Below are 13,545 nucleotides of genomic sequence, written 5' to 3' on the forward strand. Positions count from 1 at the left end.
TAATCTGTATTGTCGAGCAAACCAAAGTATGAAAGTCATTGAATAGTTTTATTTACTAGTTTTTCATCGTGGTCACGCAACCAAACTTCATCTTGCCCAACCAGTTGGTTTTTTCATGGCCTGTCAGCTAAAATTTATTTCGATTGATTCGCCGTTGAGATATGGGTAGTTACCAGTTTTGAATGAATTTCATGAGTGACTAGTTCTCATATGCCTGAATCATCCAAAGCCTTATCTATCACAAAATCTGAGCCACTTTTATTAGGCCTGCTTACTGCACTCAATTACCTGCGATTATTGTCATACTCAAGGAGTCCGCTGTAGCGCTTCGTAAGGCAAGGCGTAAGACAATGACACTCGGCTGCTTCAGCTTTTCTTCCAGAATAGCAATAGCAACCTGCACATGCTGGTCATTCAGATGAGTACAATGCCACTTGTCGCTTGTCCGTAGATACGGTAGAGGCTGTCATCCGCAGAAGTATTTTTTCTAATTACAGTTCCCAGCAATGGTCATGTTTGAGACGTTTATCTATGTAACTGTAGGAATTGTATCCATCAGAAATGACAAAGCAAATCCGTTGCAACCGACTAATGCAACATGTGTCATCAGAACGATGGATGCCGAAACAGACACATCAAATGTCATGCTCACTATTGGTAGCAATCAGGTATGTTTGCTGTCATGCTCACTATTGGTAGCAATCAGGTATGTTTGCTGTCATGCTTACTATTGGTAGCAATCAGGTATGTTTGCTGTCATGCTCACTATTGGTAGCAATCAGGTATGTTTTCCTTTCATATTATCATTATTCATACTTTAATATCCTTGTTACACCGCTTAAAGCCTGGTTCCCATATCGATTGCGAGACTCCGGCGGTAACATGCGCAGCAAAAACGGGATATGCTCGGAGGGATATGTTCACATAAAAGCCACATCGTTAATAATATCGTAAACATAATTGCATAATCAAATAAAATGTTCACCATGCCGGTCCTATAATGGAGACCTTTACCCGTACAGTGCATTTCGGGAAGGTTTTGCCTGCGGCCGTTTGCGAAATTTGAACAGCGTTAAACGATTGCGATGCTGCCGGCGACTACCGGCAGTCCTCGGTGGTACCCGGCACATACGTTCCCATTTCATCGCTAGTAGCCTGCGTGCTGTCGCTGGTGCTTTGCGACGTATATGGGAACCAGGCTTTAGGTAGGGGAGCAGGTCTTTTAGTGCAGCATTTCTGCTAAGTTAACAGTAGGTCTAAGTTGGTCACCATAGGAAATACCAAGATATGTACCGAGTTCGTAATAGAAATATCTACCCTTACTCACTTCCTCTAGTCATATATGACAGAGATTTGACTGAAATGTTTGTGGTAAATATATTTTCTCTCATCTCCATTAATTTTAAGCATTTCCTGCGGAGACTCAAAATTACTCTGAAAGTTTTCTTCGCGGTTCTTTGGTCATCATGAATCACATGAGGATTACCTGCGCATGCGCTTTTCTTCGTTGGTTAGATTTAAAAACCTACAATATGTCTGTTTCTTACCCGTTTCTTACATGATAAGGCTTTTAGTTTTGGACAATTATTCAAATAGCCAGTGAATGTCACCATAACTATTATATTTATAATTATCCATTGTTGTTATGACTACTGTCACGCTGGTTATTCAGTCATTAAGGATGGACAGTTTGTTTATATGTTCAACTAGTTGTGGATGATTGATGGTTGGTCGCTGTCTTACTTCATGTTGTATCATTTTGTATTTACAGTCAAACATGGATAACTCGTCCACGGATAGCTCGAACACATGGTTAATTCGAACATTTCCTTTGGTCCGTTCCCACGTAATGATAAATTGCTATAGATAACTCGAACTCAACACTGTTAATTCGAACTGTTTTTTTGCCCAACAGCTACCGAAACAGTTGTTTTCGCTTTAGAAAATCACTATTCAAAGCCATAGAGGTAAACATCATCTTTTCGTAATTCATAAGCGTCGTTATTACCACCATCGGCAAAATAGTTTTGTCAACGACTTTTCTAAAAGTTTGGTGAAATTTGATTTATACTGCGATACGATGAATAGCACGGGTTAGCCGGGTCACGCGCGCAAGAATTTTTGCCACGAACATACAAAACAAAAATCGCATGTTGTTTTGTATGTGCGTGGCCAAAATCCTTGAGTGCGTGACTCGGCTAGCCCGTGATGAATAGCTTTCCGACGTTGATTCCGTGTTGAATCAACGTCGAAATGTTGAATGTTTAAAACGTCTTAAAAAATGTTGTAATTAAACGTATACGTTGTCTGAGCTACAAAAAACTATTCATCGTTTGACCTAAACACAGAATACGTGTGTACATTCAATAAGTATCTATTAAAAAAGCGTGAGTGATATAGAATGTACCGTAAAACCTCGTAAAACTTCTAATTGAACTGCCTCGGAGTGTTGCTCTAAACGAATCTCAGGTAAAGTAAGGTAATCTGCATAAACTTCAAGAAAAAACGGCAAAATTGATCGTGGGTAAAACCCCAAAAAAAAAATCTTTTCTTTTGAGCATTTCAACAACGATCAAGTTTTGCCAATGTCAATCTGAAAAACGTCCTGGCAATAACATCACCTCAAACAACAAACCAATCTCAAGTGATAGAAAAATCTCTATACTTTTTCATGAAAACGTTTTAAACTTTACATTAGAAGCATTTAATTTGAAACAAGCCATTTGTGCTTTTGATTTATATTATAGTTTGTATATGTACATGTATCTACTAATAAATAAGTAAATATATGGACTTGTGACAGTGCTCTGATAACTTGAATGCTCTGATAATTCGAACACTTTTGCTCGGTCCCTTAAAGTTCGAGTTATCCATGTTTGACTGTATTTATTTTTAGCAAAATTGTGAGCGGTCATTTTTTCCTTGTCTCTGTAATCAAACACTCTGTTTCACTATGATGTTTCTCCTTGCAAACAATTCGCTCCATTAAATGGTTTCTCTTTCATTTTATAAACCATCAGCCGCTCATTACTACTTAGGACTGACTGCTACATTGCTAATCGTAATTCTCCATCATGACTTACAAGAAAGGAGGTCTCTGATGTACTCTTACGAGCAAACAACTAGCTTCTTTTTGCTCCGTCTCAGTCTAGTCTCCTTAGACTCCCCCCCCCCCCATAGACCACCCTAGACCCTCCCTAGACCACCCCTAGACCACCCCTAGACCCCCTAGACCACCCCTAGACCACCCCTAGACCCTCCCTAGACCCCCTAGACCACCCCTAGACCACCCTTAGACCCCCCTAGACCACCCCTAGACCCTCCTTAGACCCCCCTAGACCACGCATAGACCCCCTAGACCACCCCTAACCCCCCCTAGACCACCCTAGACCACCCCTAGACCCCCCTAGATCACCCCTAGACCACCCCTAGACCACCTGGCTCAATTCGATCAATTGAACCCATACATGCGCTAAGCTGTTTAATGAGTGATTTGTCCCGGGGGGGGGGGGCAGTTCTTAAATGCCTCACTGTCCACATAGCCCTAGTTTGTATAAACGCAGGTGCATTTTAATAATATAAAGTTGACAGTCACTAAGCCCCAAACTTTCTCACACATCGCTCTGTCAATGTTTATGCTCTGGAAATACTCATAAAGTAATGGTTAGCTTTTTTGCCTCCCAAAAGTCTGCTGCTTATTTCCCCCAGTAGCAACTATGCTGGAGTTATAAACAACAGTAATTACTAGAAATTTACTTATAAGAAAAAATAAATTTCTACTCTATTGAAAGGTTTGTTTATTGTTAGACATTGTTTAGGCTACGGAAATAAGAAAATGCTTGGTCTTGATTTTCTTTCATTTACAGTGAACCTGCACCATACGATTTTTAATTCGTTCCAGTGTTGGCATCGTAAGGCAAACATTTTGTATAGAGGGGTATAGAAACCCATAGTAATTATCTAATGCAAACACCGCCTGGTAAAAATGATCAAATTTTTATATTTGTACTGTACATATTAAAAATTTTTAACAAAAAATATGTTAACCTTGGTAACTATAGTTACCTACAGTAACTTTAGTGTATTTAGTGGTTATGGTCTGCAATAAAATGTAGCGTTACAGTGTACTATGTGCAGTATGTACCGTGGAGAGTTCTTACCTTCGAGGCAGACGTATAACATAAATGTTGAATTTAACTTAAATGGATCCAGCTTACTAAACATATACTTAAAGCTATGTTTTAGTTTGTATTTTTAACTATTTACACTACACTTCAACTTTTTTATAGCTAAAATTTTATCACCTATCTCTTTCCAGTGTCGTTGTCACAATAACTAATAACGAATAACGCTGAACTAAGCAAGATCAAGCATCGTAACTCTTTCATTTGTTGTTGGAAGGATTTCACTGAATAGCATATCGGAATATTTGTTATTCTGATGTAATCAGCATACCTTTGCCAAATTTGAATTTTGAAAAAAATTTTTGTTGAATTTGTATGGCGTAAATTATTTCGCATGGAGAAGGTAACAACTCGGCGTTTTCTACATCGCAGAGCGAAAAAAATTGTGTAACGGAGTCATCATAACCCTAGTGGGCACTGTACTGTTGTCTATTGGTATAACGGGTAGGGGATGATAACAAGCAGGGGAGGGGATGATAACAGGTAGGGGAGGGGATAATAACGAGTAGAGGAAGGGCTGACAACAGGTAGGGGAGAGGATGATAACAGGTAGGGGAGGGGATGCTAACAGGTGGGAAAGGGGATGATAACAGGTAGAGGAGAGGATGATAACAGGTAGGGGAGGGGATGATACTCTGCGACGCATTGCAGCAATGAACTCACACCTGACAATAAATAAGATCCTCTTGAGGTCTTCTGCGTCACTTCGCTCCAGGCTTTTGTTCTATTAAATGATAAGAAGCCTTCAGGCGTTGTTGGTTTTCTCTTTTCTCATGCTTTAATAGTTGTTTTGAAAAGTAATGGTTTAGTTTTCCTTTGATTTCAATGTTTGTCAATGGAAGGCAAGACTGGATGAAGTATAGTCTGGAAATTGAAGTAGGTCAAACGTCTAGCAACTCATCCCTCCCCACAACAGATGGTACAGGGTCATAGAATTGCAATTGTTCTTCTGGTCCTTTCAAATTTGGCAACTCATTTTGTTTGTTGATAGAGAAGAGGTTTGGTTAGGGTAATATGGTGTGTTTCTGAAGGTATTTATGAGTGAGTGATGTTACCAGAACACATGATTTTATCGTTCCATATAGCTTGTAATTTGTTGAAACCTTAGACAATCTTGTGAGGTAAACAAATTGATTCAATCGTTTGCTCGATTATAATCACCTGTATAAAATACTTGGGAATTGTCTTTGTTCTTTCTTGCGGATACGCCTTGAATATTAAAATTGAGTTGCTAGCTGTTGTGAACAGGCCATAGTTAATCTATGTAGTTAACAGTATATAACCAGTATATAACCAGTATATAATCAGTATGTAATCAGTATATGATCAGTATATAACCAGTATATAACCAGTATATAATCAGTATATAATCAGTATATAACCAGTATATAATCAGTATATAACCAGTATATAATCAGTATATAACCAGTAGATAACCAGTGTATAATCAGTATATAACCAGTATATAACCAGTATATAATCAGTATATAACCAGTAGATAACCAGTGTATAATCTGTATATAACCACTATATAATTAGTATATAACCAGTATATAACCACTATATAATCAGTATATAATCGGTATATAACCGGTATATAACCGGTATATAATCGGTATATAATCAGTATGTAATCAGTTTATAATCAGTACATAATCAGTCAAACATCAGCCTGTGTAGCGTGCTGGCTGTGGGTAGCTCTAGCTATGAATCATTTCCACTACCTCATCTCCTTTGGCCGATCCGATCGGTATTTACATCCATCGGCTAGTTTTGTAAAAACAGTACATTTGTGGCTATATGAATATGTATCATCAGGTAACATTGCTTCATTTGTAATGAGAGAGCTGCCAGATCGTGCTTCTATTCTACGCAGCAAACGATCAATTATTCCCATGACGATCATTGTTTAAAGAAAGGACATTGTTAATATTTGAAACCTTGTCAAGTCTAATGCAAACTTCTAGATTTGTAGTCATAGGTATTGATATCTGATGCTATTACTACTGATCTACACCTGACATTTCACTGATAACCCTCAGAAATCTTTATGTTGTAGCCAACTGCTTTATGCGAGATCTATCTGTAGACATGTATTATAAATGACATTACAGTAACCCTAATCTGAATATTATGAATCCATTAAAGTTGAGAATTATAGAAAATGTTGGAATTTACCATTGTTTTTTTTTAAATATTTTTGTAACCAACAATTTTATTCTATGAAAAACCTGTTAGTATCAACCTGCTGGTATCAACCTGTTAGTATCAACCTGCTGGTGTCAACCTGTTAGTATCAACCTGCTGGTGTCAACCTGTTAGTATCAACCTGCTGGTATCAACCTGTTAGTATCAACCTGCTGGTGTCAACCTGTTAGTATCAACCTGCTGGTGTCAACCTGTTAGTATGAACGCTTGCTAAAACTTGAGTCGGACTTACGGAAAGAAATACACAATTTTATATAATTCTATAAGATATATAATTCTTCCTCATGTCCTGGTCGCTGTAATAAGCTGAAAATATTTCATCTTCTTGCATATATTTCATATTTGTATGTATTTTGTGTGCAATTGATGCTTTCCTATAGCGTTGGCTTATAAAATACTATGTGGGCCAGCCAATCCTTTTGCAAATTGTTCATAAATTGGCATGGAATACTTGAGAGGGGAAATAGCCATATGGTAACTTTAGTAGGTTGAAAAATGGAGTCGTTGTGAAATATTGTCACGAATCTCATCAATCCAAGATGAATGAATTTTCAGCACTACAAGCTAGCACTGTCGGTCTGACTAATAATTTGCTGTTTACATAGGCATTTGTGTAGGAGGGACTTTAAGAATAAAAAATTGTACACATAAGCCCCTAGCATAAATCATATTGTCAAGTCTGACAAACGTCATTATCAATTTTCATGAACTGCCACTCTTATGTTTGCAATTTATTCGCTTCAGAGCATCATTAGGCATGTTTTTGTTTCTCTCGTTCTTTACTCCTCTAGCAATTAGTTACTGTTCACATTAATGATGTATGCAAAGATTGTTTAAAAAGAAAACAGCTGTTGGCTTTTGCATACGTCTTTTCTTCACGGACAAACCGTTCCAAAAAGACCAGTGGCCCCATTAATCCTCCATCTTTTCTTCATTTACTTAAACAATCCGTTGCTTTCGGCAAATAATCTCCGCTAATGCTTGTGGGAGAAGGACTGTGCAGGTGGCAGGCTTTTTTCCTTGGGTCTATTTTGTGCCTGGCTGGACAGGCAACCATTGTTTACCATTTGTCTGTCATTCGTTGGTTGCTAGTTTAGTTATGGCTAAAGCACTATGGAGAAATATCGAACAAATTCGCTGTCGCCGACGCTAGTGGTCAATACTAGTGAGCTTACGTGTACAAGGAATGCTGAATCATTCTGTCTGCCACTTTGTCATCATTGGCTAGTTGATCCTTGGATCAATGTTTTAAAACACCGCTTAGGTCACGCTAATAGGAGGTAGTTCGTCTTATAATAAAACTTTGTCACTTTGAAATCATAAGCAATAAAGTGAATAAAAAGTGATAATCACATGAATAAAAAAGTTTTTTTGAAAACATTACAAAACCAACATATTAAATATCTAATCGATATTACAAGCATGGCAATACAAGTTGATTTTCATAAAAGTCAAGGACAAAAAATCTCACTCATGTCTGATGCCCTTAGTGTGCTTCCTAGAGTGTTTGTTGGAAAATTGAGGTTAGTTGTAGCTTTACACAACGTCTTTATTTAGCCTTGATAAGATTGCAGCTCATTTACCTGCTGCTACATGATGTGTTTAAAAAGTAGTGTGCCTCTTAGCTATAGGTAGCTTTTGTTAACAGGCATGCGCTGTTTTGGCTCGCAGCCGTGACTAATATCCTTATCTCCATGTTCTAATCGGAAGAATGGCAACCAATGATGAGAATGATATGTGATTCATCGAGGGAGCGATATGTCTTGGCATTATGGGTAAAATAGCTGTATGACAGTATTTTGTCATTCGTAAGGCTGGCGCAGAGTTAAGGTATGGCCACACATGCCAAATATTTGACCTGAAATTACGAAATATACGAAAATATTCTAAAACACGAAAATATTCGAAAGCGCGAAAATATTCGGCCAGAACTCACAGAATTGTCATGCTTTCAATTGACTGAACAAATTGTTAGCGAACAGATTTTAGCAGTTTCCGCGATTGGTATAATCCGAGATGCATATAACGACAGGACATGCAAGTAAAATACCAGCTCAATTCAACATAGTAAATACGATGCAACTGATTAGATTATGTCATCTCAGGCATAATACAGAGATACCGCATAATACATTATGTTTGTACATGTACCTTTAGTTTGCCTATTTCTTGGTTCTCGCTTTGCCCTGCGAGATTACATATGTGCCTTAGTCTTGTATCAACAATGTTATTCATCAAGCTCTCGCCACATACAGTACATCAAAGTATAGGCATAGAGGTATTTGCTTTCAAAAATGTTCGCATGAATCGCTGTAACCGTCAGTGACTTAACTTTTGCTTGTGAGGTAATAAAATAAAAGTCGATTCATAGAACACGCCTAAACCAAACAAATTTGATTTGCAAATGTTATAGTTGTCTATAACATAAGAACATCACGCTGATTCCTCATGCAGACTTCTCTAGGCTAGGCTGGGCAGTGAGATAATAAGAGCTTTGCATTAATATTCGCTCATTGCAGCAGAAATATAAAACAGTTTCGAAGGTGCTCGTAGATGAAAATACATTGGAAGCTGTGTTCTTCATCAAGTACGGGTTGCGCGTTGGAGACAACATCACCTGTCAGGTAGAGCTAGAGGATGGTCAGATAATCTCAAGGACCTCCTCCGTCATTCTTTATGGTAAGGTTCATATATGGTAGGATGGAAGAAATAAGGCTTAAACTCTGTCCACAATTACATTGCTGTTTACACCTTTTGGGTAGTTATATTTGCATGCATATGTGCTAGGGTTACTCATGACTGGCTAGTTTTAAAGCTTGACTTGCAACAAAATTCACATTGCAGTTATTTGATATGAAAAAATTCACCATGTCTTACTCTGTTGTGTTGTAGGTGCAAAATATATGGGAATGTGATTACAAGCTCTTAAAAGCTCAAAAACGAACAGTTAATCGCAGCCACACGAGACCGCCGTAGTTTGGATTCTCTTTCCAAAATGGCTCAAATGTGACGTAGCTGTGGTAGATGGTTTCTGCTTACACTTTTATGCAACCTTATTCGTCGAAATATTTTCACAAATATACGTCCTTCACGCATTTAATAAAATCATGTCTATTGTTTTTACGCAGCGATTTTATCGTCGATGTAATGCTGCCAATTTTAGCTGTGATATCTGATAACTTACCGTAAAAATTCGTTCAATTTTTTAGCTTTAGCCTGAAGGAGTACATATCATTGTCTGACAATCATGACGAGCCTGTTGGTCACTTGTGATAATCGAACAGTGCTGCAGAAATTATTTGCGAAGTAATGGGTCACATGATCAGATTACGACTTGACGATTAGACCAAACCGAAACAAAACTGTAAAGTAGCGAGCATCTATATTTGATACGGGCTTTTTAGTAGAACCTGAAGTGTTTGTCATAAACTAGTGCTATGAGGCGTTTTATATTGACCTTTCATTTCACATGATAACATCACGAATCAAAACAATAAGTTGACTAGCCTACGTCATCAAAATAAAGGGATTCCAACCTATGGCCGTTTTTTAACTGTTCGTTTTTGAACTTTTAAGAGCTTGTAATTACATTTCCACATATTTTGCAGCTACAACACAACAGAGTAAGACATAGTGAACCTTTTGATACCAAATAACTGTAATGTAAATTTGGTTGCGAGTCAACCTTTAAGCAATCCATACCTTTCTTGATATGATGCTGACAGTAGTACATGGAGGTGTGACAGCTTTCTGCAAAAACAGTTATGAGACAGAAAACTTTATTTTTGCTCATTGTAGTCTTAGTAAAATAATTTTTAATCGTTCGACGCGCGTGCTTGTGTGGCAGAATATAGGCTCATGACAAATGATAAGTTTTGTCATTATAGCCATCTTAGCTAGGTGAGCTTCACTACGTGAACAGTTGTATGTTCTGCCGCATTATGTTATATGTGAGGTTTGTGAAAGCTCTTGTATAGGATAGCCTAATATTAGTCGTTTGTAAAAGCTCTTGTAAAGGATAGCCTAATATTAGTCGTTTGTGATAGCTCTTGTATAGGATAGCCTAATATTAGTCGTTTGTAAAAGCTCTTGTATAGGATAGCCTAATATTAGTCGTTTGTGAAAGCTCTTGTATAGGATAGCCTAATATTAGTCGTTTGTAAAAGCTCTTGTATAGGATAGCCTAATATTAGTCGTTTGTGAAAGCTCTTGTATAGGATAGCCTAATATTAGTCGTTTGTGATAGCTCTTGTATAGGATAGCCTAATATTAGTCGTTTGTGAAAGCTCTTGTATAGGATAGCCTAATATTAGTCGTTTGTAAAAGCTCTTGTATAGGATAGCCTAATATTAGTCGTTTGTGAAAGCTCTTGTAAAGGATAGCCTAATATTAGTCGTTTGTGAAAGCTCTTGTATAGGATAGCCTAATATTAGTCGTTTATGAAAGCTCTTGTATAGGATAGCCTAATATTAGTCGTTTATGAAAGCTCTTGTATAGGATAGCCTAATATTAGTCGTTTGTGATAGCTCTTGTATAGGATAGCCTAATATTAGTCGTTTGTGAAAGCTCTTGTATAGGATAGCCTAATATTAGTCGTTTATGAAAGCTCTTGTATAGGATAGCCTAATATTAGTCGTTTGTGATAGCTCTTGTATAGGATAGCCTAATATTAGTCGTTTGTGATAGCTCTTGTATAGGATAGCCTAATATTAGTCGTTTGTGAAAGCTCTTGTATAGGATAGCCTAATATTAGTCGTTTGTAAAAGCTCTTGTATAGGATAGCCTAATATTAGTCGTTTGTGAAAGCTCTTGTAAAGGATAGCCTAATATTAGTCGTTTGTGAAAGCTCTTGTATAGGATAGCCTAATATTAGTCGTTTGTGAAAGCTCTTGTAAAGGATAGCCTAATATTAGTCGTTTATGAAAGCTCTTGTATAGGATAGCCTAATATTAGTCGTTTATGAAAGCTCTTGTATAGGATAGCCTAATATTAGTCGTTTATGAAAGCTCTTGTATAGGATAGCCTAATATTAGTCGTTTGTGAAAGCTCTTGTATAGGATAGCCTAATATTAGTCGTTTATGAAAGCTCTTGTATAGGATAGCCTAATATTAGTCGTTTGTGAAAGCTCTTGTATAGGATAGCCTAATATTAGTCGTTTGTGATAGCTCTTGTATAGGATAGCCTAATATTAGTCGTTTGTGAAAGCTCTTGTATAGGATAGCCTAATATTAGTCGTTTGTAAAAGCTCTTGTAAAGGATAGCCTAATATTAGTCGTTTGTGATAGCTCTTGTATAGGATAGCCTAATATTAGTCGTTTGTAAAAGCTCTTGTATAGGATAGCCTAATATTAGTCGTTTGTGAAAGCTCTTGTATAGGATAGCCTAATATTAGTCGTTTGTAAAAGCTCTTGTATAGGATAGCCTAATATTAGTCGTTTGTGAAAGCTCTTGTAAAGGATAGCCTAATATTAGTCGTTTATGAAAGCTCTTGTATAGGATAGCCTAATATTAGTCGTTTGTGAAAGCTCTTGCATAGGATAGCCTAATATTAGTCGTTTGTGAAAGCTCTTGTATAGGATAGCCTAATATTAGTCGTTTGTGAAAGCTCTTGTATAGGATAGCCTAATATTAGTCGTTTATGAAAGCTCTTGTATAGGATAGCCTAATATTAGTCGTTTGTGATAGCTCTTGTATAGGATAGCCTAATATTAGTCGTTTGTGAAAGCTCTTGTATAGGATAGCCTAATATTAGTCGTTTATGAAAGCTCTTGTATAGGATAGCCTAATATTAGTCGTTTGTGAAAGCTCTTGTATAGGATAGCCTAATATTAGTCGTTTGTGAAAGCTCTTGTATAGGATAGCCTAATATTAGTCGTTTGTAAAAGCTCTTGTATAGGATAGCCTAATATTAGTCGTTTGTGAAAGCTCTTGTAAAGGATAGCCTAATATTAGTCGTTTGTGATAGCTCTTGTATAGGATAGCCTAATATTAGTCGTTTGTGATAGCTCTTGTATAGGATAGCCTAATATTAGTCGTTTGTGAAAGCTCTTGTATAGGATAGCCTAATATTAGTCGTTTATGAAAGCTCTTGTATAGGATAGCCTAATATTAGTCGTTTATGAAAGCTCTTGTATAGGATAGCCTAATATTAGTCGTTTATGATAGCTCTTGTATAGGATAGCCTAATATTAGTCGTTTGTGAAAGCTCTTGTAAAGGATAGCCTAATATTAGTCGTTTGTGAAAGCTCTTGTATAGGATAGCCTAATATTAGTCGTTTGTGAAAGCTCTTGTGTAGGATAGCCTAATATTAGTCGTTTGTGAAAGCTCTTGTAAAGGATAGCCTAATATTAGTCGTTTGTGATAGCTCTTGTATAGGATAGCCTAATATTAGTCGTTTGTGATAGCTCTTGTATAGGATAGCCTAATATTAGTCGTTTGTGATAGCTCTTGTATAGGATAGCCTAATATTAGTCGTTTGTGATAGCTCTTGTAAAGGATAGCCTAATATTAGTCGTTTATGAAAGCTCTTGTATAGGATAGCCTAATATTAGTCGTTTGTGAAAGCTCTTGTATAGGATAGCCTAATATTAGTCGTTTATGAAAGCTCTTGTATAGGATAGCCTAATATTAGTCGTTTATGAAAGCTCTTGTGTAGGATAGCCTAATATTAGTCGTTTGTGAAAGCTCTTGTATAGGATAGCCTAATATTAGTCGTTTGTGAAAGCTCTTGTAAAGGATAGCCTAATATTAGTCGTTTGTGAAAGCTCTTGTATAGGATAGCCTAATATTAGTCGTTTGTAAAAGCTCTTGTATAGGATAGCCTAATATTAGTCGTTTATGAAAGCTCTTGTATAGGATAGCCTAATATTAGTCGTTTGTAAAAGCTCTTGTATAGGATAGCCTAATATTAGTCGTTTGTGAAAGCTCTTGTATAGGATAGCCTAATATTAGTCGTTTGTGAAAGCTCTTGTAAAGGATAGCCTAATATTAGTCGTTTGTGAAAGCTCTTGTATAGGATAGCCTAATATTAGTCGTTTGTAAAAGCTCTTGTATAGGATAGCCTAATATTAGTCGTTTGTAAAAGCTCTTGTAAAGGATAGCCTAATATTAGTCGTTTGTGAAAGCTCTTGTATAGGATAGCCTAATATTAG

General features: G+C 36.9%; 1 protein-coding gene across 4 annotated transcripts in view; it reads left to right on the forward strand.

The window, feature by feature from the left end:
- Positions 1 to 13,545, forward strand: part of LOC137393833 (receptor-type tyrosine-protein phosphatase mu-like) — a 171,855-nt gene that overhangs the window by 33,874 nt on the left and 124,436 nt on the right. For 3 of the 4 annotated variants that reach the window (XM_068080557.1, XM_068080544.1, XM_068080563.1), the window contains exons 4-5: positions 544 to 668; positions 8,912 to 9,071. In XM_068080557.1, coding sequence (XP_067936658.1) covers positions 544 to 668; positions 8,912 to 9,071 — 285 coding nt within the window. The remainder of the gene's footprint in view (positions 1 to 543; positions 669 to 8,911; positions 9,072 to 13,545) is intronic. The other variant, XM_068080549.1, reaches the window with a different exon arrangement.

The sequence above is a fragment of the Watersipora subatra genome, chromosome 1 (assembly GCF_963576615.1).
Source record: "Watersipora subatra chromosome 1, tzWatSuba1.1, whole genome shotgun sequence".
Classification (NCBI taxonomy): domain Eukaryota; kingdom Metazoa; phylum Bryozoa; class Gymnolaemata; order Cheilostomatida; family Watersiporidae; genus Watersipora; species Watersipora subatra.